Source organism: Sciurus carolinensis, chromosome 2 (assembly GCF_902686445.1).
Source record: "Sciurus carolinensis chromosome 2, mSciCar1.2, whole genome shotgun sequence".
Lineage (NCBI taxonomy): Eukaryota > Metazoa > Chordata > Mammalia > Rodentia > Sciuridae > Sciurus > Sciurus carolinensis.
The window spans coordinates 163,814,247-163,828,510 of record NC_062214.1 but is presented as its reverse complement, the minus strand read 5'-3'; the positions used below and the strand labels follow the sequence as shown (position 1 = coordinate 163,828,510).

General features: G+C 38.9%; 1 protein-coding gene across 1 annotated transcript in view; it reads left to right on the top strand.

The window, feature by feature from the left end:
* The first annotated feature begins 213 nt into the window (after positions 1–213).
* Positions 214–14,264, top strand: part of Zbtb25 (zinc finger and BTB domain containing 25) — a 157,305-nt gene continuing 143,254 nt past the window's right edge. The window contains exons 1-2 of the mRNA XM_047541820.1: positions 214–468; positions 12,352–12,531. Coding sequence (XP_047397776.1) covers positions 12,359–12,531 — 173 coding nt within the window. The 5' untranslated portion in view covers positions 214–468; positions 12,352–12,358. The remainder of the gene's footprint in view (positions 469–12,351; positions 12,532–14,264) is intronic.

The window sequence follows — 14,264 nt, the reverse complement described above, 5'->3', positions numbered from 1 at the left end:
CCTGGCTGGCCCCGCGCCCTCACCCGCCGAACACGCGGGCACATCTTCCCCGCCCCCACCCCAGAACTGCGGGGTGCCCGTGCTTTTGCACACCCTGGGGAAAGTCCCCAGGTCACGCGGTTGTATGTGGGGAGCCTGTGACGCCCAGGTTTTAGCCCCACGCTTCCGCTAAGAGAGTCAGAACTGGGGACCGTGACTGCATCCAGAGCGCGGGCCGACCGCTGTCTGGCCACTTAGGCGGGCGGGCGCGCACGTACGCACGCAAGCACGCACACTCGGCCCCATCGCCGCTGGTTCCCCGATACTAGGCGCACGGTCACGTGGGCCCATCGCGCGGCGAGCGACGCGGGAAGCCGCGCGAGAGCGAGGCGCCGGGTGCGTGACCCGGCGCTTCCGCGTGCCGTGCGCGGCGCGGGAGCCCGCCCCTCCCGCACAGAGGAACCAGCCCGCCGCCGCGGCGGCCTCTGGGTAAGCGTCGTGGCCCAGCCCATGTGGGCTGCTCGGTGTTCAGTCCCTACCGCCGCTAGCCACCCGGTGTTGTGGCTGCAACTGCACCGGCCGCGAGACAGATGCAAGTAGCTGGGGAGAGGGGTGTTTTTGGTCTGTTTGAGGTGTTAGGGTGCTGGAGGAAAATGGCAACCTGAATCAGCTCTGGGTAGATGACCAGAGCTGCCCCTCGATGCCGACCGCCGGGGCCTGACGCAGGCGGGTGTGGCTTGCGGGCGCCGCGAAGGCATTGAGCCCTCCCTGCTGCGGGCTTGGGTGCGACCCTGCGCCAGAAGCCCCGATGCTCCTGACGCCTCCCCCCGGCGGCTGGGCACACTTCTCTTACTAGCGGGAGGGTCTGCAGGTGCAGCCTGTGAGGACGCAGCGGCCAGTGCCCCCTCCCCATCGTAGTTTGTGAGCACCGAGTTTCAAGGGCAGGAAACTAGCTCCCAAATCCCAGTAATTCCTCTTTTTTTTCAAATGTTTACATCATTCTAAGCAAATTCAGTTTTTCTTTTTGAAGTTGGCCCCATCTTATCAGCGCCTCCCTGGCACATATTTGGAGAAATCAAGTGCTTGTCAGTTGGGCAACGCATAGCGTTGTACCTAGGACCTGGCAGTAGCTAATGAGTTTTATAAATTAACGTTTGCATTCCCTTACAAGGGATTAAATTTGGTATTCTTTCTCTTGAGATTCAAGTCATTTTTGCATAAGTGTTGATTCTCTCAGAATTCTGTCATGTATGTGAAGGATATTTTATAATATCAAACTTTTGAGCCGAGAGGGACCTTACATAAAACTCAGTTCAGGACTGGGGATGTTGCTCAGAGGTAGAGCTCTTGCCTGGCATGCTTGAGGCTCTGGGTTCCATCCCCAGTGCAACAAAATAAAAAACAGGTACAGCCGAGAAGGACACCAAGCTTAAAGGGCATGGTGTTGCTTGATGTGCTTGATCTAGGGCCTCCACCTCTCAACTAGACTTTGGAGCTGCAGACTTCTTGGTCATTGCATCCTCCACTGTGCCAGAACTGCTGTGCCAGTTTAACTCGCTCTGTGGAAAATGTATCTACCAGAGGTGATTACACTTGGCTTGCAGGATTTCTCAGGTTTGTTGAGAAATCAGTCTTGGTCAGTGTGTGATGGTTCTGCAGTAGTGGGGATGACACTGTTTCTACGTGGAATAGGCAGCAGATGATGTGCTTTGGGGCCAAAAGCTCCTTCTTCGACCCCAATATCTCCCACCAAAAATAAAAAAAAAAATTTTTTTTAAATGCTTCAGCCGTATTCTCTGCAAGAACTACAACTTTGTGGCATGGGTTGGTTCCTTAGGTTAGGGCATCAAAGTCTAGGAGTCTGGATAAACTGTGAATCCATTATGGAACAGAATACTCATGACATGAAATAGATTAGTTCTGATGGATGAAATCAAGAGGCAACAAAATATTAGGCAAGAAAGTTGGAAGGGGCCCCACCTTACCTGCTGTATCCTAGTTCTGTCCTGAATGTCTTTCTTGGGTATAGCTGAGATGGATCCTGCTCAAGTTAGGTTTAGCCCTGTTTTATGTTTTATTTAGAGACGGGGTCTCACTGAGTTGCTTAGCGCCTCGCTTTTGCTGAGGCTGGCTTTGAAGTTGTGATCCTCCTGCCTCAGCCTAACAAGATGTTGGGATTACAGGTGTGCACTACTGCACCAGTGGGTCAGGTCCCATAGCAGCTGCTTTCATAGATGAATTCTGAATTCTTCCCATAAAGAAGAAAATACTGTCTCCGTGTTACAAATGTGTTACAAGTCTGAGGAAATGGGCTCAGATTTACCTGACTCTGTGATAAAGTCATTTGCAGAGGAATTTCAGCCCGGATCCCTTATCTTCCAAGTCTAGTCTTTACTATTTTGCATTATATCTTGCTCCCAATTCAAGCCAGGAAGGGGATGAGAGAATTGCCTGTGGCTGATTTATTGGCGCCTGTGGTTGCCCAGAGAGGCCAAGCAGGACTTTCAGCTGCCCTCTATGCCTCAGAAAGTGGAGCTATGTGCTTCCACCCTATCTCCTGAGGGGAATGCGCAGGAGCCAGGCTGTCTAGCTGGGGAGGAGGGGCCCAAGTGCCTTGGCTGTAAAATAATCCTGGCCAGGGCTGTGCTGGGAAATATTGCATAATGCCCTCCCTACCACTGAACCAAAGTGATTTATTTGCTGTGGTCTGTAGGTGGTACTTGACCATGTTGTCCATCTTAGTAATATCAGACCAGAAAAGAGTGGGGGTCTTAAATGATTGAAGATTTAAAAAAGCAGTGCAGGTGCTCTTATCTAAATTATAAGGTACTTCTATACCACTTCCTGTGCTCCCTTTCTGTTTTATTCTACAGAGCATGTGAATGTCAGTCCTTTGAGAGGAGAGATCTAACAAATACTGTTCCAGTTTATAATGACTAGCATAGGCTATGAAGTCAGACCTGCCTTTTTTTCTTTTTTTAACTTTTATTTATTTTTTACTTGGTGCTGAGGATTGAACCCAGTGCGTTACACATGCTAGGCAAGTGCTATACCTCTGAATTACAACCCCAGCCCAAGACCTGCCTTTTTTGATCTCCATGTTATACTATTCCATAGTTATGTATCCTAAGTTTAAATTTTTCCTCATCTCTAAAATGGAAATGAAAATAATAAACAGTAGTCACAGGATTAAGACAGAATATGGAGCACTAGCATAAGGCCTTGCATATAGTAGTATACTAATAGTAGCTATAGGAAATAACCAGGATAGTATTATTCTTCCTAGAAAAGGAAAGATGTTGCTCCTTAAACCTGCTTAGGGAGAGTAGAGGAAGAAAAAAAGTGTTAGAAGCAAGCAGTTTCAGGATTATTAATTGATTTTATTTACATTCTGCTTTCTCTTTACTATTAGGAATTTCATTTTTTTCTTTTTTCTTGGTCTTATTTGGAGGAAAAAGTGTTTATAGTGTTAGAAGTCAGTTATTTTTGAAATTTTTCTAATTCAGCTTTTCCCTAGTTACAAATCAATTATACATGGATGTTTTATTACTTCTGGAAAACTAGGCAATTTTAGCAAACGGTTTCATGGTTATGTGGGTTATGTGTTCATGGAACTGTAATTCCGGGCTAAGGAAGTTTTGATTCACTTACATTCAGAAGTTATAATCATTCTTGTCTGTATTATATTCTAGGTCTGTACTAACATTGTCCTTTTCCAACTTTCTACTGTTCTTTGAGGAACTTTTTTTTCTGTCAGAAACTGTTTTTATGTTTTTATTTTTATTTATTTTTTTAATGGGCTAAGAAGAATTCTTTTCACAGGGTTCTGATTTTTTTTTTTAAAGGTCCATTAGCAGTTTGTACTCCCTGCTGTTAGCATTGTTTTTGGCGTAATGTTGTGGTTTTATCAGGCATCCCACAATGTTGGTTAGATGGGGGTTAGAGGTGGAGAGGGCTGGCTGTGTCTGCCAATTGGCAGGAGGCCCCAAACGGACATTTCCCTGTTCTGTTAAAGGTTTCTAGAGCATAACTGCTCTTTATCATCAACCATGTCTATTTCTCCTCTTTAACATTCTCTATGGATTTTCATAAACCGATATCAAGAATTTACAGCAGAATTTACCTCAGACAACATTTTCAAATTTGAAATTTCTATATCATTTGTAGATATTATGAAAGTAAATGTAATGGAATATGAGACATTTCTAGTGTGTCCCCCCTTTGGTACTAGAAGTGCTTTACTAAACTACATCCCCAACACTTTTTGTTTTTTTTTTTTTTGTTTTGGGACAGGGTCTTGCTAAATTGCTGAGTCTGGCCTCAAACTTGAATCCTCCTGCCTCAGCCTCCCAAGTCACTGGGATTATAGGAGTGCACCATGCCTGACTCTCCAAATACTTTTTAAAAAGAAATCAGAAAATAATGTATTCTTCTTCTTTCCCTTCCCTAACCACCCTACTAGTTTTGGAGCTCTTTTATTTCTTATTTTGGCCGATTTTTTTTTTAAAGTTGCAACTAGAATAACGGTTCATTTAACGTAATCAGTATCATTTCCATACTTTAATCCAAGATTGTTTCTTATAAGTAACTATTATAAAATTGTCCATCTTACTTAATCCAGAGTTACTATAATCTAAAAAGTAAGTAAGATTTTGGTAGTCTCTTAAATGTCAGTGCAATTTTAGAGTATGAAGTACTTTCTTGGTTCTATGTACTCTAAGTCAATGGTTAACTGTGTGTCATATGAGACTCCTGGGAGCTTCTTTTAAAAAAAGGACCTGTGCCTCACCCCCAGGAATTGTTTGGGTAGTCTGGCCTGGATCTCTGGCATCAGTGTGACTCTGTATAGAATATGTTATAGTTAGTGATAAGAACCATTGTTTCAGGATAAAATAATTTCTAATTTCCATACCTTTTTTTTTTTTTCCTTCTTTTTTTCAGTGCTGGGAATTGAACACGGCCTTGTGCATGTTAAGCAAGCGCTCTACCACTGAGCCACACCCCCAGCCCTATTCTTTGATTTTCTGGGTAATCAAATGTCACACCTCTATCATCATCTTAAAAGTTCTATTAAAAAGTTAAAATCATTGTGGAAAGTCTTTTATCATGTAGCACTTGGAATATTTTGTTTTTACATTTATATTTATAGCCATGAATAAGGAGCTCAAAAAAGCTATAATTTTCTCTCCCAACTTTCCTGTCTTCTTATCTCAATGATATTAATAAAGTCTCAGTGATAGAGACCTACAGAAGTAAAACTGTTTTCTTTCAGAAACAGATGTCTTAATCCTTTATTCCTTTTTTATTAAGGATTGTACAGCCTGGGAGAATTAGGAGTTGTATGGTCTGGGATCTTATTCTGGCTACTATAGAGATGAGAGTGCCATAATTTTTCTAAATTAAAAAAAATTTAATATCAGGCTAATTTTTAAAAAAATATATTTTGTTGTAGATGGACACAATACCTTTATTTTATTTATTTATTTTTATGTGGTGCTATGGATTGAACCCAGTGCCTCACACATGCCAAGCAAGCACTCTACCACAGAGCCACAACTTCAGCCCTCAAGCTGACTTTTAATTAAACTAACACGTAGTGTTAAACTTGCTTATCTTAGTTTGAACTAATCCTGAGTTAACTAGTTTAGAAAGTAAATAGGTTTTTGTAGTTTCTTAAATATCATGTTAATTCTCCCGCTACTTTTAATTACTTTGATAACAAAGCTTTATTTATTTATTTATTTGCAGTATTGGAGATTGAACCAAGGGGCACTTTACTACTGAGCTACATCCCCTTCCCTTTTTACTTTTTATCTTGAGACAGGGTCTTGCTAAGTTGCCAAGGCTGACTCCAACTTGCATTTCCCTACCTTAACAATTTCCTGGGATTACAGGCATGGGCCACTTTGCATAGCATATAAAACTTTAAAATGAGGTACTCTTATTGTTTCTAGTATTTATAAATATAATAAACAGATAAAGTATTTTTCTGCATCTTCTCTCGCACCTTAAAACTTCAACCAAAAATTCTTAAATGTAACTTCTAAAATCTTTCTGTATACTTGAGAAACTGGTTATTTTTTATATCAGAGAGAGTAAAATGGATTACAGAGAAATGATGAACAAAGTCTATTTAACAAGCCTAACTAGGATCTAGGCATGATGTGCATGTCTGCAATTCCAGCTGTTTGGGAGGCTGAGGCAGGAGGGTTGAAAATTGAAGGTCATCCTGGGAGTTTTGTGAGACCCTGTCTCAAAAAAAAAAAAAAAAAAAAAAAAAAAAAAACTTAAAAAAGGACTGGGGTAGAGTGCTTGCCCAGTATGCACTCTCCAGGGCCAAAAGGAAAAAAACAAAACAAAAAAACCAACTAGGACTAAAGTATAGCTCAATGGTAGAGTACATAGCAGGGTGTATTAGGAAATATTCTAATAACTTTGCAGTAGATTGGCACTGTTGGCTAGATATAAAATCTGTCTCTGTTGCCTTAAAACATTAAATATCTTTTATGCAAGCCAACTTGGATGAACCTGTTATGTGTGTAAGGTATGTGTATGTATGTATGTGTGTGTGTGTATGTATTTGTGTGTATGCATGTGCATGCACGTGCTCTGGAGATTGAACCCAGGACCTCACATATGCTAAGCATACAGTCTAACACTGAGCTATATATATATATATATATATATATATATATATATATATGTATTATATATATGTATATGTGTATACACATACACATGTATCTTTTTAACAGTTCTGAATTTATTTCATTTTATAAACTTGGAAAATTTACCGCTTATTTGAGTCAACATAATTGAAAAATCTGCTATCAGTATAAAGGTTTAAAGTTCTGAATGGGGGGTATGGAGAAAATGCACTGGATTTAAAAAGTCAGAACGTGAACTACCATTAACCTTACTTAATAGTTTTCTGACTTTGTGTACCTTTCCTGCCTTTTCTGATCTTAAAGTTCCTCAGTTACAAAATTTAGCTGTTCTACCTCATAGGATTAAAAATAAATGTATAGGCTATCAGTTCTCAAAGTGTGGTCCAAAGATCTTTGGTGGTACTGAAACCCTTTCATTGTATCTATAATGATCTTCCTTTTGCAATATCAAATTTTCAGTATACTTGAACCAAAACAACACACAGCAACCCACTGAATGCAAAAGCCAATAAGAGGAACCCAGTATTGGGGGTTGGTACTTGGAATTGAACCCAGAGTCCCTTTACAACTCATCCACATTCCCGGCCCTTTTTATTTTTAATTTTGTGACAGGGTCTCACTAAGTTGCTTAGGGCCTCACAGAGTTGCTAAGACTGACTTTGAACTTGTGATTCTCCTGCCTCAGCCTCCCAAGTCAGTGGAATTACAGGCATGTGCCATTATACCCGGCTTCTGCTTAACATGCACAAGGCTGTGTTCAGTTCCAAGAACTGAATTTTTTAAAGCTAGGTGTTAAAGAGGGTTGCAAAATTTAAACCAGTTCCACTTTTCTCACTTGTTTTTGAAAATAATTGTTTTTTTGGGGGGGAATGTGTTATACTAACATGTAATGGGTTCTTACTGCCATTTAATCCAATTAAAATATTTAAAAATTTTGTGCTTTTAATTTCTAACATGGTAAATATGGATTAGTCTTTTTTTTTTTTTTTAAAGAGTGTAAATGCATTTTGAGACCAGAATTTTTAGAGCAGCTGATAAAGATAATGGCTAATTTGTTCCCATTGGGACAGTTCTGCAGATTAAAAACCCCGGGAAAAAATGTTTTAAATTACAAGGTGACATTTAAGAGTTACAAAAACTGAAGTAAGATTTGCAGCTGAAAGAGGGGAATAGCAGTGGATAAGTTTCCACATTAATGACTTTTAGCCTGAGGGAATGCCCCAGTTAGTGACACAAGGGGATAGCTAAAACTGGAGTAACAAACCTATAGTCTTGCTTAAAGAAGAGACCAGAGTTCAAAATGATGGTGCATCTGAAAAGTGAGGGAGAAATCCTAGAAAGGATATTGGGGTGGTGGAACCCCAGATGCTTTATATAAACTTGCTGTGTATATGCTTTGCTGATTCAGGGTTGAATCTCTTGCCAATCCCTGATATGCACAGGTATAGAGCACCTTCCAAACAGCACACATAAGGCTAAAAAAAAATCTCAATAGGTATTTCAACTACTGCCCAACACTGGGGAGGCTAGACTTGGAGTTTAAGTTCAACCAAGTTGATTGTCTGCAAAAATAACACTCTTTGAGGAATATGACAGAATCTAAGAGTCTGTTGTATTGATCACATTTTTTTTTAGCAAATAATCTAAAATAATGAGACATGGGGCAGGGTGAAACAGGGACCCATCTCCCTAATCAATGGAGATTGACCTGCAAAGTGACCCCAAAGGTAGATTTCACAGAAAAGATTTAAAATAGATATTATAACCACAGTTAAGGATATGAAGCTAAGTAAGGTTGTAAAAAAATAGGAAATCTCAGCAGAGAAATAAGAAACTTCCAAAAAAGAAACAAAGTGAAAATTTTAGACTTGAAAATACAGTATCTGAAATCTTAAAATCTCACTAAGTGGGCTGGGGTTTTCGCTCTGTGTAGAGTACTTGCCTAACTTGTGTGAGGCACTGGGTTTGATCCTCAGCACCACATAAAAAAATAAAGTTTAAAAAAAAGTTTAAAGACAACAATGACTTTAAAAATAAAATCTCACTGAGTGGGTTTAACTGATTAGAAATGACAGAGGAGTCAGTGAATTTGAAAATAAATTAATAGTATCTAATCTGAAGCAGAAAGAGAAATAGATTGGTATATATGAAAATTCCCTATAAATTTCAGTGTTCTATGTGAATGTCAAGGTTTATTATTCCACATTTCTTTCAAGACCTAAGTGCCTTCTTCCCTTTATATATGGACTGACTTCATAGTTCATAAATTAATGCCTTATAAGAGAGTAATCATTCTCACCTGTGTCATCTCTCCACTGTCAAATAGAGATCCCTCTTTTCTGTACAGCTAACTGCTGTACTTCCTTTTGATGACCACCCTTCCTTTCATCTGTAGTTCTCTCAATGTCCTGTCTTTTCTGTACCTACTCTTTGTAGCCTCTGCCTTTTTTCTGACATCTCCTTGCAGTCACAATTTGCTCTTGCTGCTTTCCTGAATTTGTCAGAGGTCACCAAAAATCTCATGGTCACCACACTTACCGGTGTTTCTAATAGGCCTCACCTATGTATTTTCTGTATTTTACATCCTTGCCATGTCCTTTCTTTAAAGGTTCTTTATTGCCTTTTCTCAATGACGATGTTTTCTTATTTCTCTTTTTCTGTTTTATTATGTGTTTGTATTTTCTGAGAATTTATTTTGGCTTTAAAATCTTTTTTTCTCTTATTTCACGATGGACACTTGGTGACTTCAGCCTTGTCATTTCAGAGGTCTCCTTCCTTCTCCTTTCCTGCTGTCTCTAGAGCTCAGTTCAACTTACTGTCTCCACTAATAACCAAACATTTCTACTTGCATGTTCTGGAGTAGACACTTTGAATTCACTGTTACAAAATGAAATCACTCTTACCAAGCCAGTTTCTGTGCATCAGCTCTGGTGGTGTAATACTGTGCCTTTATATCATCACCTGGAACACGGCAATTATTCTGCAATTGTGTTCTAAAGAAATGAGTGAATTCTTCTAGTTACCCAGGGTGGAATTCTGAGACCCACCTTTGATATGATTTTTGTGGCTGACAACATCCAATCTGCTGCTCAGTCGGTTCTGGGTCTCTGTATCTCTTGTATTCCTTCCTTCATTCCCACTGCCATTACTTGTCTATTTGTTGATTGCCTCCATAGCCGTTCTCTCCATACCTTTCCCCTATTGTTCTATTTTATATATTGCTTCTAGAGCATTCTTGGTTCATAGGCCTAGTGACGGTAATGATAACTAGTCCTTATTGAATGCTTACACAGGCTCCACTATTTCTGGATTATATACATCATCTTATTAAATTAATATAACACCTATGAAGTAGATTCTGTCATTATCTGTATTTTATTAGTGAAACTGAGACCCAGAGTGCTAAGTATCTTGTTAAAAAATCACAGAGCTAGTAAGTAGCAGAGCTGGAGTTTTAAGCTTTGAGTTTCTGGAATCCAAGCTTTCACTACTGTGCTATTCTTCCTGTAGAATAAGTAACTGATCATGCTGTTCTCACTCAAACATCTTACAGAGCTCATTGCATATACAACTGGGGTAACTTTTAGACTTATATTCAGTCCCCTCTTTAGACATAGTCAGTCAGTCTGTGAGCTGACCCCACCTCTCTTATTTCCTTTTGTTTGTTTTATGCCATACTGAATTCTTGTGTTACCTCGTTATTCATACACCTCTCAGTATTTTTTTTCTTTTCTTTTTTGGTACCAGGGATTAAACCCAGGGTTGCTTTAACTCTGAGCTATGTCCCCAGCCCTTTTTATTTATTTTGATTCAGAGTCTCCCTAAGTTGCTTAGGGCCTCCCTGAGTTGCTGAGCCTGATCTTGAACTTGCGATCCTACTGCCTCAGCCTCCCGAGTCACTGGGATTATAGGCGTGTGCCACTGTGTCCAGCCTTCCCAATAATTTTTATTATCATCATCATCATTGTGCCTGTTCTTGTAAGCCCAGTTCTCATGCCTTGTTTTTCATTGGGTTGCCTGTCCTTATTTCCCCCTCATAGCATGTTTTCTGAACTGTTCTCATGACAGTAAACACTTTAACTTCATGTTTATTATTTTATGTTTTATGTTTTATCTCCCTATTTCCCTGTAGTCTTGAATTTAGCATCTGTATCTTTTTTTTTTTTTTTTTTTGGTCTGCAAGTCTTGTACAGTATATACTTTCAAGTATATTTTTCTTTATTAGGTTTTTCTTCAAGAGTATTTGTTGAGTAAATTAAGAGTAATGAATGGTAAATGTTACACAGACCATTAACCACAAGATATTTGTATGTGCAGCTTTTTAGTGTACTATTCCTCATATCCATATGGTTCAATAGTTCATTATATTAATGCACTATATATATATAGGAAGAACTGATGAAAATGTTTATGTCTGAGACTTTTCTTTTTAAAGCAAATTATAAGACTGGCTTAATTTGACACATTTCAATGATTCTAAGAAATGGTTTTCACATATTATAATTTCAAATAGAGATTTTTATTTGTGTATTTTTTAAAATCTCCCTGATGGTGTTTTGAAATTGGGAAAATGTAAATACAAGTAGTGATTTTTTGGTTAAATAACTTCTTGGAACAATACCTACAATTTAAATTTGTGTGTGTGTGTGTATACTTTTTTTTTGTATCAGGGATTGAACTCAGGGCACTTGACCACTGAGTCACATGCCCTGTCCTATTTTTGTATTTTATTTAGAGACAGGGTCTCACTGAGTTGCTTAGTGCCTTGCTTTTGCTGAGGCTGACTTTGAACTTGCCATCCTCTTTTCAGCCTCGGGAGCTGCTGAGATTACAGGCATGCCCCACCACACCCAGCTCCTAGTCCTTCTTTTGAGACAGGGTTTTGCTAAGTTGCTTAGGGCCTCACTAAATTGTTTAGGCTGACCTCAAACTTGGAATCCTCCTGCTTCAGCCACTTGAGTTGCTGGGATTATAGGCATGAGCCTCAGCACCTAACATCGATCCCTGCCTTTTCTTACCTTCAGGCATATGTGCTTATGTGTCTGATTTCAGGTGAGAAGAGATCAGGAGTTAGTTTCTTTCTCATGGGGCTCCTGGGTCCCCTTGTAAATCAGGGGCTGTGGCTTGACGTCTTCATTAAGGGCTCCTGAACTTAGTGTGACTGATCAGTCCCCCCAAACATTTTAGGATAGTTGGGAGGCCAGTTTCCCATCAGTGCCAGAGGATCTATAAGGAACAGTGACAGCCCTGCCCCAGACAGGAATCCCTCTTACAGTATTCACATTTATAGCTAACATTTGAATAGCAGTTTCCATTACAATATGATTTTCATATAAGTTAGCTCATTTAACTCTGAGGCAGGGATAGGTATCTCATTTCCATTTTTCCAGTGAGGAAGCTGAGCATTAGAAACATTATACTTGCATAGATAGAAAAGAACATACCTTCCTTTTGCTCATTCATACCTACCAACCTTCTTACAAGGTGAGCAAGGGCCATATTTTACTGTTCAGCAGAGTTTGTATCAGTTATCATAATGGAGGGATTTAATATTAGCTAGGGGTGAAATGAACAGGATTGAAAATCTACAATTTGATTTAAATTTAGGTATCCTTACTGCTCTGTAGGTTTGTGTCAACTTCAAACAGTTTTTATAATATGTATGTATACACACACAAATATATATTTATGTTCTTTTTCTCAGAGCCACAATGGACACGGCTAGCCATAGCCTTGTCCTTCTGCAACAGCTGAACATGCAGCGAGAATTTGGTTTTCTGTGTGATTGCACAGTTGCTATTGGAGATGTTTACTTCAAAGCCCACAGAGCGGTGCTTGCTGCTTTTTCTAACTATTTCAAGATGATATTCATTCACCAAACGAGGTAAGGATGTGTTTTTGTGTATTAGAAGAATTTTTAGTTTTGTAAGATTATTTCTCACGTTACAATATTGAAAAGAAATATGTCTTGTACTATCAATTTGTGTACTACCATTATAGTGAGAGCCCTTTTTTTGGTACTGGATCATCATGTACTATCTATCCTTATATCAGTGTACTATGTTTATACTCAATTATACATTTGTATCCAAATGTTCATTCATTCAAATATATTAAGCAATTTTATAATTGTTTTGTGTATCAGTAGTTAATATATAATGGATCTGTGGTGGAAGCTCAGAATGAAAATAATTATAACTAAAATGTATTGAAGGTTTATTCCATATTGAAGCGCTAAGTCCTATAATGTAAATTCTACAGTTACCCCTAAATTAGAGAAAAGAAACAAACTGAGTTGGTAAGACTGAGTTGCCCAGCCAGGATTATAAATAAATTAGACTCAAGTGCAGATCTATCTGAAGTTTAAGGTCTGTGCTCTTAATCACTCAGTTGTTGATTTCTCTTTCATAATACTTTTATAGCAAGGTTTTGGTGTCATAATTCTACCTACAATAGATTCCATATTACAATTCAAAGGCCTTTTCTTTATAAAATATTTTTTCAAACAGTTCATTTGTGTTTTTTGAATTTTAAGTACCAGATGAATTTAGATATTCAGATTCTTGTGGGATAGGGTGGGTACTTTACTACCCAGAGGTACTTTACCACTGAGCCACATCCCCAGTGGGTTTTTTTGTTTTGTTTTGTTTTGTTTTGTTTGAGACAGGGTCTCACTAAATTGCTTAGGGCCTTGATAAATACTGAGACTGGCCTCAAACTTGCAATCCCCTTGCCTCAGTCTCCCAAATCACTGGGATTACATGTGTATCACTGCACCTGGTTTAGATATTCAGATTTAAAGCTCTGAGAGTAATTTTAGTCAATTCTGGATTGAAAGTGATACAACAATTCTTCGTTTTTCTTTAAAGGACCTCGCATAAATACTTAGCAGTTCAACCTCAATTATATATTTATGTCTAAGTGTTCATTCATTCAAATATATTAATTACTTACTGATGTCTTGGCACATATCTGTAATCCCAGTGACTCAGGAGACTGAGGTAGGATTTGAGGCCAGCCTCAGCAACTTAGTGAGACCCTGACTCTGAATAAAATAAAAAGCTCTGGGTATGTAGCTTAGTGATAGGGTACTACTGTATTTAATCCCCAATATCAAAAGCAAAAACAAGAAGCCTGCACATTATATATATTAGGTACCTGTGCGTTAGACACTGCACTAGACCCCAGTAACAATGAAGTTATAGACCCTACCCTCAAGAAATTCAGTCTTGAAAAAAATTATAATGTGATAGATAACGCGTGTAAAGCAAATAATTACAATGTAATTTACTTCTCTGTACCTTTCTGTGTCTTCCCTGCAAAGTGTTAGCATAGTATGCTCACTCCTTTAGATATTTGAGGAGATTAAATGGATAAATGTATATTAAAATGCTTAAAACAAGAGCTTTGCTATTATTAATAATATAATGTCTGTCATAAAAGGGTGTACAAGATAAAATAGGGTTTCAACCAGCCCTATTGTGAGGAGATTGGAATAGACTTTGTAGAGGCCCTGAATCTTGAAGGATCAGGAGCTATTCAGGTAGGAGGATAAGAAGGTATGTAGCAGGTAGAGGGGAAAAAAGAGCATGAACATTCAGACAACAGAATAGATCA